This window comes from Anabrus simplex, chromosome 2, assembly GCF_040414725.1.
Source record: "Anabrus simplex isolate iqAnaSimp1 chromosome 2, ASM4041472v1, whole genome shotgun sequence".
Taxonomy (NCBI): domain Eukaryota; kingdom Metazoa; phylum Arthropoda; class Insecta; order Orthoptera; family Tettigoniidae; genus Anabrus; species Anabrus simplex.
This window is the reverse complement of record NC_090266.1, coordinates 287,359,953-287,380,786: the sequence shown is the minus strand read 5'-3', so window position 1 is coordinate 287,380,786 and position 20,834 is coordinate 287,359,953. Positions and strand designations below refer to the sequence as shown.

The following is a 20,834-nucleotide window of genomic DNA, read 5'->3' as shown; positions in this document are numbered from 1 at the left end:
CCAAACAACCTTCAACATCCTATCACTTCTCTTTCAGCCATTCTTCCTTAGTTGTCCTACACTTTCTGTCTACTTGATTCTTTATTCGCCTGTATTCTTTTCTGGCCTAAACATCTTTTGCATTTTTGTGCTTTCTTCGTTCCTCAATCAGATCTAGTATCTCTTGAGTTATTAATTGTTTCTTAGTTAATCTCTCCCATGATCCTATCTTTTCTTCAGCAGCCTTACTGATTTCATTCTTCATGACTCTCCATCCTCCTCAACCGTGTTTTTTCATCCTTTTCATTTAGTTCTTTGAAAAAATCCCTCACATTTCTTCTTTCAACTTGTCTAGATCCCATCTCCTTACATTCCATCCTTTCTTCGATTTCTTCAATTTCAGATGACATTTCATGACCAACAGGTTGTGGTCAGAGTCCACATCTGCTCCTGGAAAAGACTTGCAATCCAACACCTGGTTTCTGAATCTCTGCCTAATCATAATGAATTCTATTTCATACCTCCCAGTGTCTCCAGGTTGTAACTTTTTGATGATAATAATAAATAAATAAATCATGAATAAAAAAATATATAAATAAAATTACTCAAAAACTTAATAAAATTAATAAGCATAATTAGCCGAAATGTCCGTAGTATGGGCGCCAGAGTTCACCAGAATGGATCCCTCGAATTTAGATAAGAGCATGATAAACTGTATATCCCAGGGAGTGTACATAATGCTGCGTACTGGTACATCTGCTGCAGGCCTTACCTAACCTCCTGAAAACGACTAATTAGGTAGGAACTGCACCTAGGTTCATCAATAACACTGATTCTAAAATAGCTAACTATATTCTGAACAAATTCCGTGCATGAGCACCTCATCAACATACAACATTATACATATAATACACACACAAAATATTGCTGGAAGACTCCATATTTACAACAACAACAATAATGAAAATCGTGGGAAAACGAAAGCGAGAACTAAGCTACCATTTGTAGATAGTCCGATGAACAATGTACATGTATGAAGATAAATACCCTTCACTGTCTCTATACCAATTCGACTTACCGATTCTCATAATCGGCAGTTATCACATCACACAGATACTGTACATTGTACTACTGTGTTCACATATTTTAACACTTGTTGTCAAGATATATACACACGTCTGTCGATCCTCAACATAAATTTATGGAAAGTCTGAGATAGCTTTCACCAACATATAATGCTAGGCCGCCACAAGTGCTACAATACATAATGCGCAAGCACTCTCCACAATCATCCACTTTCCACGAACATAATAAGACTACGCTCCACGAACGTTTGAAGTCCAGTCCATTGCAGCTGTGTCACTCCAGTACCGTGTATCAGCACCACTTCCTTCCCGTACAGTGCGTCAGTTGTAGTTGTAGTTATCTTCCTTCTCGTTCCTTTACAATCACCTCTACAATCACCCTTACAATGTTTCTTTACAATGTTCCTGGTTGCCGCCGTATGATCAACCTTTATAGACATAAACATCCCCCTCCTCTCAGATGATACGTCTGGATTGGTGCTTGCCAGCCAATCATGAGTGATCCTCTTCTCAAGCCCAAGCCCTGAACTACTTCTTCCTCCCAAGACATAACAAACTCTGGGGTATATTCCATGAGTCACCAAATTTTCCTAATACAACAACAAGCTCATCTCATCAGGCTGGGATATATACATGACTCATGAATTTTCCGACTCAAGTACATCACAACAAACACTGGGGTAGCCATATGACTCATTTAAATTACCAGAGTTATTAAAGCAATGTTTTCCCACTCGTGCAAAACAAATTACTCATACCTACATATGTGGATATCTTCCAGCTTACCAATATAAATGGCAAAATATACAAATGAAATAATAATAATAATAATAATAATAATAATAATAATAATAATAATAATAATAATAATAATAATAATAAAAATCGAATACTGAAAATAATATCTCTAACTTCTACATATAATTCTGGGGTGTGATATATGTACTATCACAAGGTCTCATCCATGAATACTGCCGTCGTTTGTGGTGTTTGAACCAATTTATTAGCAAGTATTAAATTATGATCGGTGCAGAATTCAACCAGCCGGCTTCCTCTTTCATTCATTTGTCCCAGTCCGATTTCTCCTACTATGTTACCTTCCTTTCCTTGGCATACCACTTCATTCCAGTCTCCCATTACAATTATATTCTCGTCACCTTTTACATATTGTACTAAATCTTCTTTCCCTTCATGTATTCTTTCGATTTCTTCATCATCCGCTGAACTAGTAGGCATACAGGCCTGAACTATTGTGGTTGGCATTGGCTTGGTGTCTATCTTGACAACAATAATCCTTTCACCATGCTTACCTGCTGCCTTATTTTCTCATTCATTATTAAACCCAACTCCTGCATTTTCCCCGTTTGATTTTGTGTTGATGATTCTTTAGTAGCCTGATCAAAAAATCCTGGTCTTCCTGCCAACGTACTTCACTTATACCAACTACATCTAACTTAAGTCTATCCATCTTCCTTTTCAGAATCTCTAACCTACCACAACGAATCAAACTTCTAACATTCCACGTTCCGACTCGCAGAATATCAGTATCCATAGTCCTGATGATTGCCCCCTCACGTGTAGTGCCCACCCGGAGATCAGAAATGGGGAATATTTTACCCAGGAGGAAGCCATCATCAGTACATCATTCATACAGAGAGAGCTGCATGTCCTCGGAATTGTTGCGGCTGCAGTTTCCAGTTGCTTTCAGCCGTGTAGCAGTATCAACATAGCTAATCCATGTTAAGTAATATTACAATACTATATCAGTCAATCATCTAGACTGCGCCCTTGCAACTTCCGAAAGGCTGATACTCCTCCTTTCAATGAACCATTCGTTAGTTTGATCTCTCGACAGATATCCATCCGATATGGTTGCATCTACGGCTCGACTACTTGCTTCATTGGGACACGCAAGCCTCCCCACCGCGGCAGGGTTACATAGTTAATATACCAGTTTCTGGCTTTTGATAGAAATTAACGAATACTGAGTGCTTAATGAGTCGGTGAAAATTGCTATTTTTTTCGGATTGAAATCTTCAATGTATTGAATTGTCTTCCTAATGACAAACTTTTCTGCCTTAAATATTCACAATGAGGAGGGCAATGTAAACCTATGTGAAATGTTGAGGTTTGGAATATAGAAAGCTGATCCTAATCCTTGAAGAATTTTCGAACCATCCGTATACATTTTAATAGCAATATCTCTTCCCTCCTGAGACCCGGGCTTAGGATTTTTATAAGATTTAACTTAAACTAAGGAAAGATTGAAATAACACAGAATTGGCTTATTTTTAAACATATTTATTATCTTGCTCAAAATCACAGGTATAGTATAGTATAGTATACTTCAGGACTCAAGACATATGTACCTATACAAAGAAAATCAGTGAAGAACTTAAACATTCATTACATTGATTTGGCTTAAGAACTGTATTTTCAATGATCTATTTCACGCTAGCTGTGGCTGATATATACACCATCCAATTAATTAATTAAAATAATTACAAGTCGATTGATTAATTAATAGATAAGTATTAACTTTTTCCAAAATTATCAAAAAATTTTTTAGTACAAAAAAATTTCAGTGTTTTTCACACACAGAATATTTTACTTGTAAAAAATCTGTAAAGCAATTCCATTCTTCATTTAGACAGAGAAACACATTGCACTCTACACCTTTGGCACGGCACAGTTTCTTGCAACCTGGAAGTGTACACTTCTGAAAACTTTTCAGTTTTTATATTTCAGGGAAATGAAGTGCACTTCTCTTACGCTTGTACTCTGGTGGAACAGAAATGACTGTCGATTTCTGCATTTTTGATGAAACTTCAACTGTTGAATTTTCATCACTTCTGGTACACTCGTTTACACCGTGACTGCCCTCAAGGATATGTTTTTCTCCCAAGCGCATTTTGAATGCACGCAACTGTTTTATTGATTTATTTGGTACATTCCTTTCTTGAAAATCACTTTGGTATTGCAACCATGCATTGCTTACAGCCATGTCCTTAAAATTCAGCATTGCGCCAATTGCCCACTTTTTAGTACGTGCGCAAATTGGGTGATACGAGTTCATTCGGTCGGCTTAGTCAATTCCTCCCATATTCACCAACAATAACAGGTCTTTCAGCCTCTATAAATTTTCCTTCCTTTTTGACTATCTCTTACAAGTATCTGTAGGATCAACAACGAAGTTGTTCAATAAAAGAATAATACATTTGTTGTCCATCTACTTCGTCACTGCCAGTTTCTGGTTAACTGTAATGAGGGTATCACTTGAACCTCTCCCTTCTTTAGCCAGGTCTTTGTCGTATTTTAGCCTAACTGACTTAGGAATTCTATTGTTCATCGCTGTACCAGTCGACCTGATGCCACGTTCAAAGAGTTGGTCGACTACTTTTGGAGATTTTTAGTATCGATCATTATAAATCAAATGTCCGGGATACAAATTTTGAACAAGTATTAAAACGGCTGCCTCACCAAGACCACAGGACTTCAGCTCATCAGAAAATGTTGTTTCACCCTGGTAACACACAAAATTGCATACTATGCCTTTTGGACTCGTCTTTAATCCTACTGGATTTGGTTTTCCCTTCACGTACTGTTTGAAACTGCAGTGTCCTTCGAAGGGCCCAATCATCTCATCTACTGCCAAATTCTGTGAACGGGGCTGCTGCCAACACCCTTGTCTAACACGTTCAGGTAGGGGACGGACTTTCCTCAGCCTATCAGTATTCCTGACATCTTGAGAGATTTCGTTAGCAAAAACAACTTTCAGGGAAGAACTGATTTTGAAATATCTGTCTCTCGACATTGCATTACAAACGACGGGTATCCTGTACTGACGTTGCCAGTACATACGTATACTGGGATATTGCAGACAAGCCATTACAATCGATATCCCAATCCAAGTTTGGATTTCACCAGCTGATGTAGATATTGATTTACTGTTCACAAGAATGGATGTTTGGTTAATTTTATCAGCTAGCAGCTGAAATGGACCTTCATCACTACATTGAAAAAAGTATTTAAATTCATCCAAATCATCAGTATCTACTGTGTCGTGTGGAGCAATTGTGGAAGTGTCCAGTGGGTGAAATGCTCTGCGACGCCAAGTCTATCCACTACATTTGTTGAGGTTGAATCTGGCACCCCATGAGGATCTTCATCCTTGGAAGGGAAGACTAATTTTTCTTAGGATTAAAAATGTTATCTTCGCGGAGCAAAATATGTCGGCCAACACATCAATTTAGTACAATTCAATCTACGAAGAAACTAACTTCGGCACTTCTTCAGCAGAAGTGTCACTAGATTCGCAATGAGCAGCTGGTCGTGGTATAAAAGGCAAATTTAAGGTAGGTACCGGTATTGCTCATTTCCCCATCATCAAGGTCAGATAGGTCAATATCTGAATCATCAAGGCAGGTAAATATCTTAGCTATGGCATGTTTATCTGGTAACTAAAAATTTAGAAAGTTCATAAACATATCAGTTAATACAACTATGTCCATGATGTACCAAAACATGCATTAAAGGTAACAATTGCATAGTTAGTGCTTAAATTGTATCATTCCATCATTAGAGTCGTCATTGTTGTATGTTATTATCAAGTTATCAAGTTGTCAAGGTTAAGACCTGGGGTGTAGTATACTATACCCACAATTGTATATGACTGTAACATATCATTCTAAGGAAATTAGGGTCTTAAACACAGCCCGTATTATTCACTACCATGTGTTCCTTACGAGTCTACTAAACTATTCATTAAGAAAAGCATATATCTTTATTTACCTGTTAAATAATTAGGACTTCTGAAGAAGTAGAATACTGGATTCCGCCATTTCACACCCGAAACCTGTAGTGAGCATATCCTGATAATTCTCACTAGCTCCCGCAGATGCCCCCATGTGCCAGAAATGCACAAATTGAAACTATAAGAGGCCACATCATGCCTTATCATGCCGGTATAATATACCGGGGGTCTCAGGTGGCCATAAGACAAACGAACACGTTTATTAGGTGTTATGAGAGAATTATTTTTATTGATAATAATATGTAAGGATTGCGTTGAATGTCCTTTGGTTTATAATATGACATGGAAAATGGAAAATAGAAGTGATAGGTTAGAATGTGCTATGCCTTGAATAATAGATTTACGGTACGGCAAAATTTGCTCATATGCAGCAACTAGGACAGGTTATTTAATATTACTCGCTTTGTTTCTTCGAAAGTACTTATATAAGAGCTGAAGCTTTGGTACAATCGCACTTCGTATTATATACATTTTTAAAAGGTATTTTGTTGCTAATATTAATCGCCATATATTTAATGATTGCTTGCCGGTTTCGACTAATAATGCATTCGTAGTTGTTGTTTTTAGGCCATCAATACAAGGAGGGATGGCACTGAATTAAATTATATCCAATTTTTGTAGATTGGTACTAGAAGATGTTTCAAAATTATGATATCTTTATTCTAATGTCGAACTGGACTTGTATATACTGATAATGCTACTATGGGATTAGCTCCCCATTGACGCACTACTACGGGGTTAATGATATTGATATAAATATTGGACTTTTGTTGAAATTTATGAAAATGGTTTTTCCGTTGTTGCTTGTGATCAAGAAATAACCTAAATACTTATGCTAATGGGGATCTCTAGTGAATCTATCGTAATAGGTGTTTGATTATAGGATTCTGTGATGAGTAAAAATCACAGCTGAGCATTTGTTTGTAGGAAGTCCAACATCCAAGAGTTGACTTCCTTCAGAGTGGAAGTTATTTTTTGTCTACATATAAAATATGTTAGGAGTATACGTGCAGATATTTTGCTAGTCGGTAAAGAAAAATACATCTCTGAACATATGCTATGCACATTTTACTTTGTCCATTAGTATCCCCATAATTGAGACAAACATTTCAGGACCCAATGTGTTTTGAATTGCCATAGTAGGAAAAGCCGGTTATGTCATACTGCCATCGTGTCGTTGAGTCTCGTGTTCAATTTCAGTAGCAGAGTATAGGGGTTGTTGAACCTGTTTGCTATCGAAAGCCAACACATGTTGCTGTGTTCTTCCCTAGTCGCTGCGGAAAATGGGAGGCAGCGTACGTGCTAGACGAGGACTTGCTGTACTCGTAAACCCATCTAGTTTTCGTAATAATAATAATAATAATAATAATAATAATAATAATAATAATAATAATAATAATAATAATAATAATATTTTTTGCGATTTTGTTTTACGTCGCACCGACACAGATATGTCTTATGGCGACGATGGGAGAGGAAGGCCTAGGAAGTGGAAGGAAGCGGCCGTGGCCTTAATTAAGGTACAGCCCCGGCATTTGCCTGGTGTGAAAATGGGAAACCACGGAAAACCATCTTCAGGGCTGCCTACAGTGGGGCTCGAACCCACTATCTCCCGATTACTGGACACTGACCGCACTTAAGCGACTGCAGCTATCGCGCTCGGTAATAATAATAATAATAATAATAATAATAATAATAATAATAATAATAATAATAATAATAATAATAATGTTATTTGGTTTTACGTCCCTATAACAATTTTTACGGTTTTCGGAGACACAGAGATACCAGAATGTTGTTCCACATGAGTAATTTTACATGCTACTAAATCTACCGATGCGAAGCTAATATATTTGAACACCTTCAAATATCACCGGACTGAGCAGGTTCGAACCTGCCAAGTTGCGAACAGAAGGCCAGCGTCTACAATCCAGCTAATTAACTTGGCATTACAGCAGGCATTTCACCATATTTAGGACATTATACACCTGTTGAGATCCATACTTATAACCGTTGATAAGTGTATTCTAGGCAGAGCATTAAATACGAGTAGTCAATTGTTCTTCCTTTTCTTAATATTATTATTTCATATGACTTCACTCCAGTGATTCATTCCAAAATGTATTCTTGTTTTTATGTTAAATGTACCACATTTTAACCTCAAGACAATGTTAACTCTACGTCTGCCAGTCAGATGAGGGAACGATCTGACCCAGCTGTTATTTAAGCAATCGGATTGACGTTACATTCATTGGCGGTGCGTGAAGAATTGAATGCGGCACTGGATGTAGTCTCCACACTACCTGCCCCACTGTCATTGCTGGCAAGTTGTTGCTGCCTGTCCTGCACTGTAGCCAATTGATTACATAATGGAAACATTTACATGTGCTGAATTTGATGATATTCACCTCGTTTGGGTAGCGGCTGAAGAAACTGCACGAGTCGAGGAAGCTGTATAGAGAACCATTTTATAACCACCGTATTTCCAATAGCCGAACGTTCGCCACTGTGTACCGAAGGCTTCGGGACATAGGCACGCTTCATCCTCGGATCGAGTGCCGTGGACCGCATAGCGATCCCTCGGAGCTTCGGCGGGAAGAAGAATTTTTAAAAAACTTGTCGAAGTGAGGTCGAATATAAGCACAAGGAACTTGGCAAGACAAGTAGGCAGTCTGAATAATTAGACTGCTCATCCTACATTGCGTGAACAGCTATTGTAACCACAGCACTACCAAGGAGGTCAGCATCCCACCGAGCAAGTAGCCGCATGGTTTGGGTGACGTAGGTATCAGCTTGCATTCGGGAGATAGTGGATTAGAACCCCACTGCCGGTAGCCCTGAAGATGTTTTTCCGTGCTTTCTCATTTTATCACCAGGCAAATGCTGGGCTGTACCATAATTAAGGCCACGGTTACTTCTTTCCCATTCCTATCCCATCATCGGTGCGACGTAAAACATATAGTAAAAAATGAGCATCTCCAAGAAGCGAATTACCAAGAGCTGAATTCTGTACCTGTTTTTTTGCCACAAGTGAACGTAATGCAGATGTTCCGCACAGTGTGTTGGTTGAAGGTGAGGCATCCTTTACCTGGGAGGGTACAATTAATTTTCACAATGCTCACACATGGGCAGAAGAAGACCCTCATGCCATTTATCAAGGTCATATCCAGCGCATGTTTTCAAAACATATTAGGTCTGAAACTTTGGGAGATCAGCTCCTTGGACCATTGGAGCTCTCCGCACGACTGACTGGCTCGAGTTATCTCCATTTTCTGCAGTCTTCTATGCCATAGCCTCTGGACGACGTTCCACTATAGATACGTAAGCGGATGTGGCTCATGCATGATGGGGTACCTCCTCACGCCAGTGTGTAAGTTTGTAGATCGCTAGAACGCCGTTTCCCCAATCGATGGGTTGGTCGGCATAGTCCCGTCAGCTGCCAATCAAGGTCCTCCGATTTAAATCCACTAGATTTTTATTTCTGGGGGCAACTCAAAGACTGTGTACGAAGTGGAAATTGCCGATGAAGTAACACCAAGACAACGCATATGGGATGCCGTCGCAACTGTCACAGCTCATATGGAGGTATGGAGGTGGGCGCTTTATGGTTTCACAACATGAAAGTGTCTTCGAGTAACGGACGGTATTTCTAGCATTTCCTAAGAAGGAACAGAATATAAACTTTTATTTAGTCCCACTAACTTCCTTTTACGGTTTTTGGAGACTCCGAGGGGCCGGAATTTTTCCCGAAGACTCCGAGGTGCCGGAATTTCGTCCCGCATGCAATCCTTAACGTGCCAGTAAGTCTACTGATAGGAAGCTGACGTACTTGAGCAGCTTGAAATGCCATCAGACTGAGCCAGGATTAATCCTGCTAAGTATGGACCAGGAAGCCAGTATTTTAAGCGTCTGAGCCACTCAGCCCGTAAACTTCTTATTTTTACTTTGGTACGGTTAATAAGCACAGCACCAGGTGAGTTGGTCGTGCGGTTAGGGGCGCGCAGCTGTGAGCTTGCATCTGGGAGATAGTGGGTTCGAACCCTTGCTGCCTGCAGCCCCTTAAGATGGTTTTCCATGGTTTACTATTTTCACACCAGGCAAGCGCTGGGTCTGTACCTTATTTAAGACCACGGTCACTTCCTTCCCACTCCTAGACCTTTTCTATCCCGCCGTTGCCATAATACCTATCTGTATCAGTGCGACGTAAAGCAAATGGTTAAAAATAAGCACTGCAATCGTAACAGTAAGTTATAATGCTTTATTTTCGCATTATACATGTTCTTTTCTTTTGGAAGGACGAAGTGTATGTACGTTTAATTTATGTAATTTAATAACATGTACATTTTACGTTTGAAACAAAACGTTCCATTGCTTTAATAATTCACTTTCAATATTATTCATTTGGATATCCTATCCCATGCATTATTTCCTTGACGCAAGGATAATTTTTTACGTATACATCAGCATGATTTTGCCTTATTCATTCTCCCTTTATGCAATGCAAAATGGGGATAGTAGAATACTTCATGTCCTGAAGTGCCTATCCCAAACCTACACTCAAATCATTATAATACCACTCAATTTTACAGACCCCGCATCGTCACAGATGGTCAGGCGATTTCCACACTCACTAGAGCATGGGGCTGATGACTACAGATATCCTAATCTCCTAAAGGACTTAACAGAAACAGAACCCTCATTAACATTAAACGGGATCGATGACCAAGGGCGTCTGAAGATCTTGGAACGGATGGAAAATGCTAGCAATTTATCGTGGACAGGCTGTCCGTAAATAAAAAACTGGTTTGGGAAGAATGTTACGTAACCCATGAAACAGTAGCACCAGCCTTCAGCTGTTATCTTGGACAGGATGCACATACCCTTAAACAAAACCGTTTTATCAAGAATGGTGCGTAACTTGTTTTGAACCAATAGCACAGACCTTCAGCTGTTATCTTGGACAGGCTGCCCAAACACATGAAAAAATCCAGTTTGGTAAGAATTGAGCATAACTTGTCATGACCCCGTAGCACCATCCTTCAGGTGTTATCGTGGACGGGCCACACATATACATAAACAAAGCAAAGCTATCCGTTCACATCAAAGGGGCGTATTAAACTACTCTGAAGACATCATATCCCTTTACTCACGAAAGTAACTTCCGAAGATTACTAAAAAAATTGATGTATAGTGGTTCGTCATATCATTCTCGATTGCTACAAGAAATATCTGCACGCATACCTCTAACATTCTGTACAGGTATGTTGTCATGACTGGTATATATACGTATTTCATCAGCAAATGCTATGATTCGAGCTGATCGTAAAACAAGTTATTCCAAATCCTGCATATATAGTGCAAAAAGTAGGCCGCTTAATATGTCACCTTGAGGTACACCTTGAGAGGTATATTGAGTTGAATCGTTTGGTATGGCGCTTTGATGATTAATCTTCTACGTGGGTTCGAATCCCACTATCGGCAGTCCTGAAGATGGTTTTCCGTGGTTTCCCATTTTCAGACCAGGCAAATGTTGGGGCTGTACCTTAATTAAGGCAACGGCCGCTGCCTTCCAACTCCTACGCCTTTCCTGTCCCATCGTCGCCATGACCTATCTGTGTCGGTGCGAGGCAAAGCCACTAGCAAATAGAAATCTTCTACGTGTTAATATTTTACCCACTATATTTACAAATCAAACAGGAAATTTGTTATTTTGGAGTTTCTTTAAAATAAGGTTAATGTGATTTTTATCACAAGCTCCTTTGATATCCTGTAGATGGCATTGGAGCTATGCTTCCTTCATTTAACAAGGAGGATATCCGTTATGAAAAAAACATGGTGCCCGGTATGAACTTGCCTGCGAAAGGAGGGCTGATTTCAGGCATTCAGCCCCTCTATGTAATTGTAACACAGTCTAATATACCCAGTCGCGAAGCTCTGATGATATTTTTCATCCGAGGCGACTACAGCGGTGGAAGCGGCGAGGTAGAGGAAACGCTGTATGTTCACGTACTACCACTACTGTCTAAAATGTTCATAACATTTGAACCATTCATTCAAGTAATGTCCTGATAAGGTTATTGCAATCCTTATAAAATACTGGAGGAGTTCAAACAAATTACTTCGATGAGGAGTTCGAGGATAATATCGAAATATTTATTTAATTTTAAGGAGTTATTTTTTTACCGCGGACTATAACATAAAATCGCTTCTAGAGGGCGACCGGTTGGAAATACTTTTTTTGTACAGGTTTCTATGTTCTGAAACTCGTACGCGTATACTTGGGGCCTATCGTTGATGGTTCACGCAGCCTAAGCCAAGAAAGCAAGTGAACGCCGACCGACCGACCAACCGACCGACAGACATTTTTGTCTCTTTCTTCGTATTTACTGTATATCGGATCACGGATACTGTATTTTTTCACGAACTTCGAAATATATTCAGAAATATAAGTTATTAGGACATAATATTGTTAATGTTATTGGTTTTACGTCCCACTAACTACGTATTTGAGCACCTTCACCATCGGACTGAGATAGGATCGAACATGCCAAGTTGGGCTAAAAAGGCCAGCGCTCTACCATTTGAGTTGCTACTCAGCCCGGCTATTAGCACATAATAATTACAGAAAATATAATTTTCATTCAGTCATTTATATCTGATACCTTTTTACCGTACGAACTATAATAATGGAGATATTGAAGAGTTTATTACAAAGTGTATCAACAGCCAAACATCGCTGACGAGGAAGTATTGTTATGCCATCACTGTAGCTAACTAACTGTACCGTATATGATGGTTAATAATAATAATAATAATAATAATAATAATACTAATAATAATAATAATAATAATTTAGATAAACTAGAAATACTAGAAAGGCGAATCATGAGGAAAATATTAGGCCCACAAAACACAGCAGAAGGTTTGAAATTACGAAGTAATGCTGAAATATATCAAAAATAGAAAATATATCAGATGTAATGAGGAAAAGGAGACTTATGTTTTTTGGACATTTATATCGAATGCAAGATAGTAGATTAACCAGTAAGATTTTCAGATATTTGTGGGGTAAGAAATCAACGACAAGCTGGGTCAATGAAGTAAGAAAGGATTTAGAAAAAAACAATATAACAACAGAAGAAATAAATAAGAGAGAAGGCTTTCGGGAAAAAGTATTGAAAATAGAAGGATTCCAAGGTAGGAAAGTAAAAAAGACTGGTTCAAAGTGGTCTGAAGACAGAAAGAAGAAACATAGTGAACAGATGAAAGCGTACTGGAAGAAAAGGAAAGAACAAAGAAGAAGGAATTGAAATTGGCACGTGGTCCTCTGGTGGCCCATTCGAAATAATAATAATAATAATAATAATAATAATAATAATAATAATAATAATAATAATAATAATAATAATAATAATAATAATAATAATAATAATAATAATAATAATAATAATAATAATGGTGTTGTGGCTCCCTAACAACATTTACAGTTTTCTGAGACTCGGGGTGCCGTAATTTTGTCCCACGGGAGTTCTTTTACGTGCCGACAATTTATAGCACCACACACGTTTTCATAATATGTTGACTGCATTTTAATCAGTACATTGGTTCCACTTTAGATACTGACTATACAAACACTGTTCACGTAGTGAACCACTATAATTGTCCGGCTTCATGGCTAAATGGTTAGCGTGCTGGCCTTTGGTCATAGGGGTCCCGGGTTCGATTCCCGGAAGGGTCGGGAATTTTAACCTTAATTGGTTAATTTCACTGGCACTGGGGCTGGGTATGTGTGTCGTTTGCATCGTCATTTCATCCTCATCACGACGCGCAGGTCGCCTACGGGAGTAAAATAAAGAAAAGACCTGCATCTGGCGAGCTGAACTTGTCCTCGGACACTCCCGGCATTAAAAGCCATACGCCATTTCATTAATACCACTATAATTATTGTTATGTGCTAATAGCTGGGCTGAGTAGCAACTCAGATGGTAGAGCGCTGGCCTTCTTAGCCCTAACTTGTCAGTTTCGATCCTGTCCCAGTCCAGAGCGGAAGGTGCTCAAATACACTGACTGACAGAGCAAATGCAACACCAAGAAGGAGTGGTCCGAACTTTATGCCAATTGCAGGGTAGACTGACGTCACTGAGGTATGCTCATGATGTGAAATGCGCCGCTGTGCTGCGCACGTAGCGAACGATAAATGGGACACGGCGTTGGCGAATGGCCCACTTGTACCGTGATTTCTCAGCCGACAGTCATTGTAGAACGTGTTGTCGTGTGCCACAGGACACGTGTATAGCTAAGAATGCCAGGCCGCCGTCAACGGAGGCATTTCCAGCAGACAGACGACTTTACGAGGGGTATGGTGATCGGGCTGAGAAGGGCAGGTTGGTCGCTTCGTCAAATCGTAGCCGATACCCATAGGGATGTGTCCACGGTGCAGCGCCTGTGGCGAAGATGGTTGGCGCAGGGACATGTGGCACGTGCGAGGGGTCCAGGCGCAGCCCGAGTGACGTCAGCACGCGAGGATCGGCGCATCCGCCGCCAAGCGGTGGCAGCCCCGCACGCCACGTCAACCGCCATTCTTCAGCATGTGCAAGACACCCTGGCTGTTCCAATATCGACCAGAACAATTTCCCGTCGATTGGTTGAAGGAGGCCTGCACTCCCGGCGTCCGCTCAGAAGACTACCATTGACTCCACAGCATAGACGTGCACGCCTGGCATGTTGCCGGGCTAGAGCGACTTGGATGAGGGAATGGCGGAACGTCGTGTTCTCCGATGAGTCACGCTTCTGTTCTGTCAGTGATTGTCACCGCAGACGAGTGTGGCGTCGGCGTGGAGAAAGGTCAAATCCGGCAGTAACTGTGGAGCGCCCTACCGCTAGACAACGCGGCATCATGGTTTGGGGACCTATTGCGTATGATTCCACGTCACCTCTAGTGCGTATTCAAGGCACGTTAAATGCCCACCGCTACGTGCAGCATGTGCTGCGGCCGGTGGCACTCCCGTACCTTCAGGGGCTGCCCAATGCTCTGTTTCAGCAGGATAATGCTCGCCCACACACTGCTCGCATCTCCCAACAGGCTCTACGAGTTGTACAGATGCTTCCGTGGCCAGCGTACTCTCCGGATCTCTCACCAATCGAACACGTGTGGGATCTCATTGGACGCCGTTTGCAAACTCTGCCCCAGCCTCGTACGGACGACCAACTGTGGCAAATGGTTGACAGAGAATGGAGAACCATCCCTCAGGACACCATCCGCACTCTTATTGACTCTGTACCTCGACGTGTTTCTGCGTGCATCGCCGCTCGCGGTGGTCCTACATCCTACTGAGTCGATGCCGTGCGCATTGTGTAACCTGCATATCGGTTTGAAATAAACATCAATTATTCGTCCGTGCTGTCTCTGTTTTTTCCCCAACTTTCATCCCTTTCGAACCACTCCTCCTTGGTGTTGCATTTGCTCTGTCAGTCAGTGTACATAGTTAGTGGGACGTAAAACCAATAACATTAACATTATTATGTGCTAATATATTTCTGAAAATGTTTCGTGGCTCATGAAATTATATAGTATCCGTGATCCGATACGAGGATAGAGACAAAAATGTCGGTCGGTCGGTCAGTCACTTGCTTTCTTGGCTTACGCTGCGTGAACCATTAACGATAGACGCCAAGTGTAAGCGTACGAATTGTAGAGCATAGAAGCTTCTACAAAAAAGTATGCGATGATATATACCTATTTCCAACCGGTTGCCCTCTAGGAGCGATTTTACGTCATAGTTCCGCGGTAAAAAGTAACTCCTTGAAATTAAATAAGTATTTTTATATTATCCTCGATTTCCTCATGGAAATAAATTGTTTGACCTGCTCCACTATTACAATAAACTAGTCAGGACATTATTTGCATGAATGGTTCAGAAGTTACGACCAGTTTAGACTGTAGTGGGAATACGTTCCCTGTTGTCTGCTACAAGTTATCTCTACCTCGCCGCTAGAGGTGCTAGTATCGCACCAACGGTCAAATATCACCTTCTTCACTGCCTTCGTAATATACAGGCCATACTGTAGAAAGCGCGCCAAGCCAATCAGCTGATCAATTGAGGCGAGCTAAGCGAATGTTAAATATTGTACTTGTGAATGTAATCCATAAGGATTGGGGAAATTCTTAGGATAATTGTGACCGTTGAGAACAAAAATTTATATTTAATTATATTGCATGTTTTTTCTTTAAATTTATCACATCAGGATTTACGTAAACAGCTGTTATTAAAATAATGAGACTTCATTGTTTAGGTTAGGCATGGTATCTTCACGTGGTGAGTAATGTAAATTCAAGGGACGTAATAATTCTCGTGTAATTTATTCATTTAATTGTTATCGTATAAGACTTTTTTGCGGAAATATAATGTGTTACAAACTTATATACAGTGTGTGAAAGTTCACATTTGTCACAATGCTAAGAACTTGTGCGTACCACGCCGAAATACAACTATACAAGTAAATATACATTAATATTTTCATTTTCTCCGTATGGGGGCGGGTTACCTTTATGAAAAACTAAAATACCAACCTAAAAAAATACCTGTTACGAAGAATAAAGGTGTATGTTTCAGTCATTTTCCAGAACTGATGATGAGTTCTACTTTTGACTTTCTTGTTACACAGATTTACAGCAGAACATTCTTTTGTTGAGACAGAAAATGTATAAAAGTGGACAGTAACCAATGGAACCTACATATGGTTATTTTTTGGGTTCGTGATGTTGAGTACACGCTGCCTTTTCTCCCCAAAATGAATGCGCGTAAAAACCATTCCTCGGCAGTTTCCGTGAATATGGGAAGTGACTATTTATGGCCATCTAGAGGTATGAAAGTAAAGTTTATTATTGCACGTTTGTTGTCTCCCATATTTGTATTAATTCATAATAGGCTAATTATTTGTTGGGTACATTAACGAGTAAAACACTGAAGCTTTGACCGCGTAGATCGCACTTCAAACCTACTTCTCCCAAAATTACACAGACCTGACTTACGAGTTATGATGCGATTACAGGTTTTAGTGATCTCACATGCAATATTAATGCAACTTTTGTGAATATTTCATAATTACAAGGTACAGACGCATCATGTCCTTGCATTACACGGTTCAGACGGAGGAAACAGTTCGCCTCTTTGCGTGACGTCATCGGAGGTACACTACGGCCTGTACATCACGAAGGCAGTGCCTTCTTGTTATTAACGCTTCGCGACTGTATATATTAGTCTGTGATTGCAGTTCGATGTGCTTCCCCTTGTATGTGTTTACCCTTAGAGTGTTTTTCGTTGGTGGGTGTTTATCAAAGAGAATGCATCAATGAGAATGTTTATGACGTTTCTGTAAGAGGATGTTTTGTGTATGATGTGCATGTGTTGATGTTAACGTTTATCTATTGAAGGAATACTTGATGGTGTATGCCTCGGGAAATATTTTATCATGTTGAGGTTCTTAAGTCGAAGGAAAGGACGCAATGCCCAAAAATCGACGCAAATCAAATCTGGATCGTCAAGATCCGTGGTCAACAAAAATCTTGTCCAGTGTAAGGTGATACTTCTAGATGGGACTGATTTGTCAATTGATTTGTCGGTAAGTTGGAAAATGTAGATTTACTGTATTTATATATTTCATTCATGGTTGTGTTTATCTTGTTTATCTTAACTTCTATAACCTGAAACTGTGTACTGCCCAGTAGCGCAGCATTATGCAGGAGATTTTAGGCCTATTTTAGAGATGTGCACATTTTAAGGTTAGCATATTGCTCATGTTAATTCTGCCCTCAAGCGTGTTCCATGGTTTCTTTTATATTGTCATTTCTAACATTTACAACGTGTAGGCTAACACACGATAATTTTTCTCTCCTATTTGCAAAATGTCATGCGTAAAACTGCATAATAGTATACAGTGACCGAGCAAGTGGTTGTGTGGTTTGGGTCACGTTACTGTCAGTTTGAATTCGGGAGATAGTGGGTTGGAACCCCACTGTCGACAGCCCTGGAGATGGTGTTCCGTGGTTTCCTAATTTCACACCGGGCATAATTAAGGCCACGATCGCCTCCTCCCCACGGAGCCCTTTCGTATGCCATCGTTGCCTTAAGCCCTATTTGTGTCGGTTCGACGTAAAGCAGATTGTAAAAAAAAAAAAAAAAAAAAAAAAAAAAAATATCAGGTATTGCTATACATTTGTTAAAGTATATTGCTATCCATTCAAGTACACACCTGATATATGCAATTTATTCCGATGTTTATATAATTTGCTAGTTTAATTAGGCAGGCTGTTGATCTTATGTAACACACTGAGTAAAGGAAATACTTGCACGGTTTCTACACTTTAAAACATCTGAGGAAGTGTTGTAATGCTCATTGCAGAAATTGTGAAAACAGGCATAATAATAATAATTTCTGTACACAGCAGTAATTATGTTGTGTTCTGTCGTCTGGCTGATATCTCGTAGTCATCCTATGCATGACTTGCCTTTCTAAGATATTAGAAGGAAACTTGTTACACTGTACTTCTTCTTTGGTTTCTTTGCACTGAACGAGTTGGTCGTCTGGTTAGGGTTGCACAGCTGTGAGCTTGCATTCAGGAGATAGTGGGTTCGATCCCTGCTGTTGGCAGCCCTGAAGATGGTTTTTCGTGGTTTCCCATTTTCACACGAGGCAAATGCTCGGACTGTACACTAATTAAGGCCACGGCCTTTTCCTTCCCACTCCAGCCCTTTCCTATCACATTTTCACCATAAGACCCACTTTGTTAGTGAATTTGAATTTGAATTTATTGATCATGATTTACATGCCACTGAGGCTGAAAAGCCCCTTTATGTAGCGTCTTCTTATAATACAATACAGATTTATGATCACAGTAACTACATTTTTATAATATTAAAGTATTAAACTAAACATGAAACATAAAAAAATGAAAATACGGATACCAAATCCAGTAAGGTTAAAGGAAATAGTTGTTTCTTCCCTTTTGTGAACATCTGCTTATTACACGTTTCCACTTTGCTAATTACTTTGTGTAATCTGTGTGAAGCCCCACCACTTCGATACGCGCAAGGTATTAGTGTTAATAGGCTGAATGGCTAGAGTAGTGGCTTCCGGTTCAGAGGGACCTGGGTTCCATTCCTACCAGGGCCAGGGACTTTAGCCGACTTTAGTTTAATTGTCCGGACTCAAAGACTGATTGTTTTCATTTATCCTAATGACCACCACACTGCCAACCACAACAGAAAAACGTCCAGCTGTAAAACTAGGCCTAGTCCACATTTGCAACACAGATCACACTCGCAACTTCAACACGTGTGGGGAAAAGTGAGGGTGAAAGAAGAAGTGTTAATAGGTTTGTAAAACTATGGTTTAGCAGATATTGCTATTGTGTAATTAGGGACTTACTACCTCAATGTTAGGCCACATGTAGACAGAGTTCTTAACTTCATCTGTATAGTCAGATATAGGGCCTAATTGAAAATCGTGATTTCAGTCATAATAATACTGTATTAATAATATAATGTGAAGTCAACACAGGCATTACATACTTAATAATATCCATAGATATATAGTGGATCATGTATTACTTGCATACTTTTTAGTGATAGATTTGTGTATGGGGTGAGGAGTAGGGAGGGAGCTCTCCTGGTTCCGGTAATACTGCCAACCGAATGGGGTAGAAATTTAGTAAGACTTACATTACTTTTATAGCATGATAAGGATGTAATATGTTAGAAATCGTAAGTGGAATACCTTGTAGAGGAGAGATGTGTTCACTGCGACAGTTAAGAACCCACCCACCGTCCCCCAGAAGTAATTTTGCTTTTATAACCTAATTCAATTTATAACGTGCCATAGTCCATCGCCTAACTACGTACCAGCATTTCCATTGGGTGAGACACAATGGGATATGACGTCACTCCCAGCAATGAAGTAAAATGAATTCCATTACCAACCCGCGCACAAGAAATACACAACTGCACAATAAATACACAAGTGAATGCAATCTTTAACCCTGACAGTAACACGTCTGTAAATATCGCTTTAGTTACACCACACGTTTCGAAGACGTGTCACTCAAAGCCTATCATTTAAAGTTACATTAAAGTTACCAGATGGAATGAACAAGGAATAGAGGTGGTGGAGGGGATAACTCTCCCCTCCTTAAGAGGAATAGATGGCATTCATTCGCACAACACGTCAGAAAAACGTATGGTGTTACTGTCAGGGTTAAAGAAAGAACTCTATTCAACTCACCTTAATGTAGGGGAGGGTACAGCACGCTTGCAGCTTTAAAAAGCTCGTGCACCCTCGTGTCAGCTGGAAAGTTCGTCTTAAACAGGAACTCTGCCAAGTAGCCGACCAATGGCCTAACCAATCCAGACCAATGGCTTTGTCACTAACCTACCCTAACTAATCCAGACCAATGGATGTGTCACGCGGGATACTAGAGGCCTAGGGCAGCTTTGCTTGATCCAGACCAATGGTCTAACCAGTCCAGACCAATGGCTTTGTCACTAATCTACCCTAACCAATCCAGACCAGTGGAGTTGTTACTGGGATACTAGAGGCCTAGGGCCGCTTCGCGGCTTCTAACCTGGGGGCTTATGCCCCCAGACCCCCTTTGCTTGATCCAGACCAATGGCTTAGTCACGAGACAATGGCGGCTTCTAATGTGGGGGCTTACACCCCCAGACCCCCTTTGCTTGATCCAGACCAATGCCTAACCAATCCAGACCATTGGCTTTGTCACGAGATTCGTAAATTCAAAAGTAGCGCCGCTGCACTAGGACTAGTTCTTTATATGAACAGTTGGCAGCTCTGTCCACCGCACGATTAAGTCCTTCGTGAGGCGCGCGAGAGCGAGAGATACAAATGACAGTGCAAATCGCGCCAGATGCGTGCGCTGGAAAATGTAAGTTGTTCTGATTTTT

The 20,834-nt window shown here is 40.2% G+C and overlaps 1 protein-coding gene across 2 annotated transcripts in view; it reads left to right on the top strand.

Annotated features, from left to right (window-relative positions):
- The first annotated feature begins 17,270 nt into the window (after positions 1-17,270).
- yrt (erythrocyte membrane protein band 4.1-like yurt) overlaps positions 17,271-20,834 on the top strand; it is a 454,068-nt gene continuing 450,504 nt past the window's right edge. For both annotated transcript variants that reach the window (XM_067140591.2, XM_067140590.2), the window contains exon 1: positions 17,271-17,499. In XM_067140591.2, coding sequence (XP_066996692.1) covers positions 17,350-17,499 — 150 coding nt within the window. In that variant the 5' untranslated portion in view covers positions 17,271-17,349. The remainder of the gene's footprint in view (positions 17,500-20,834) is intronic.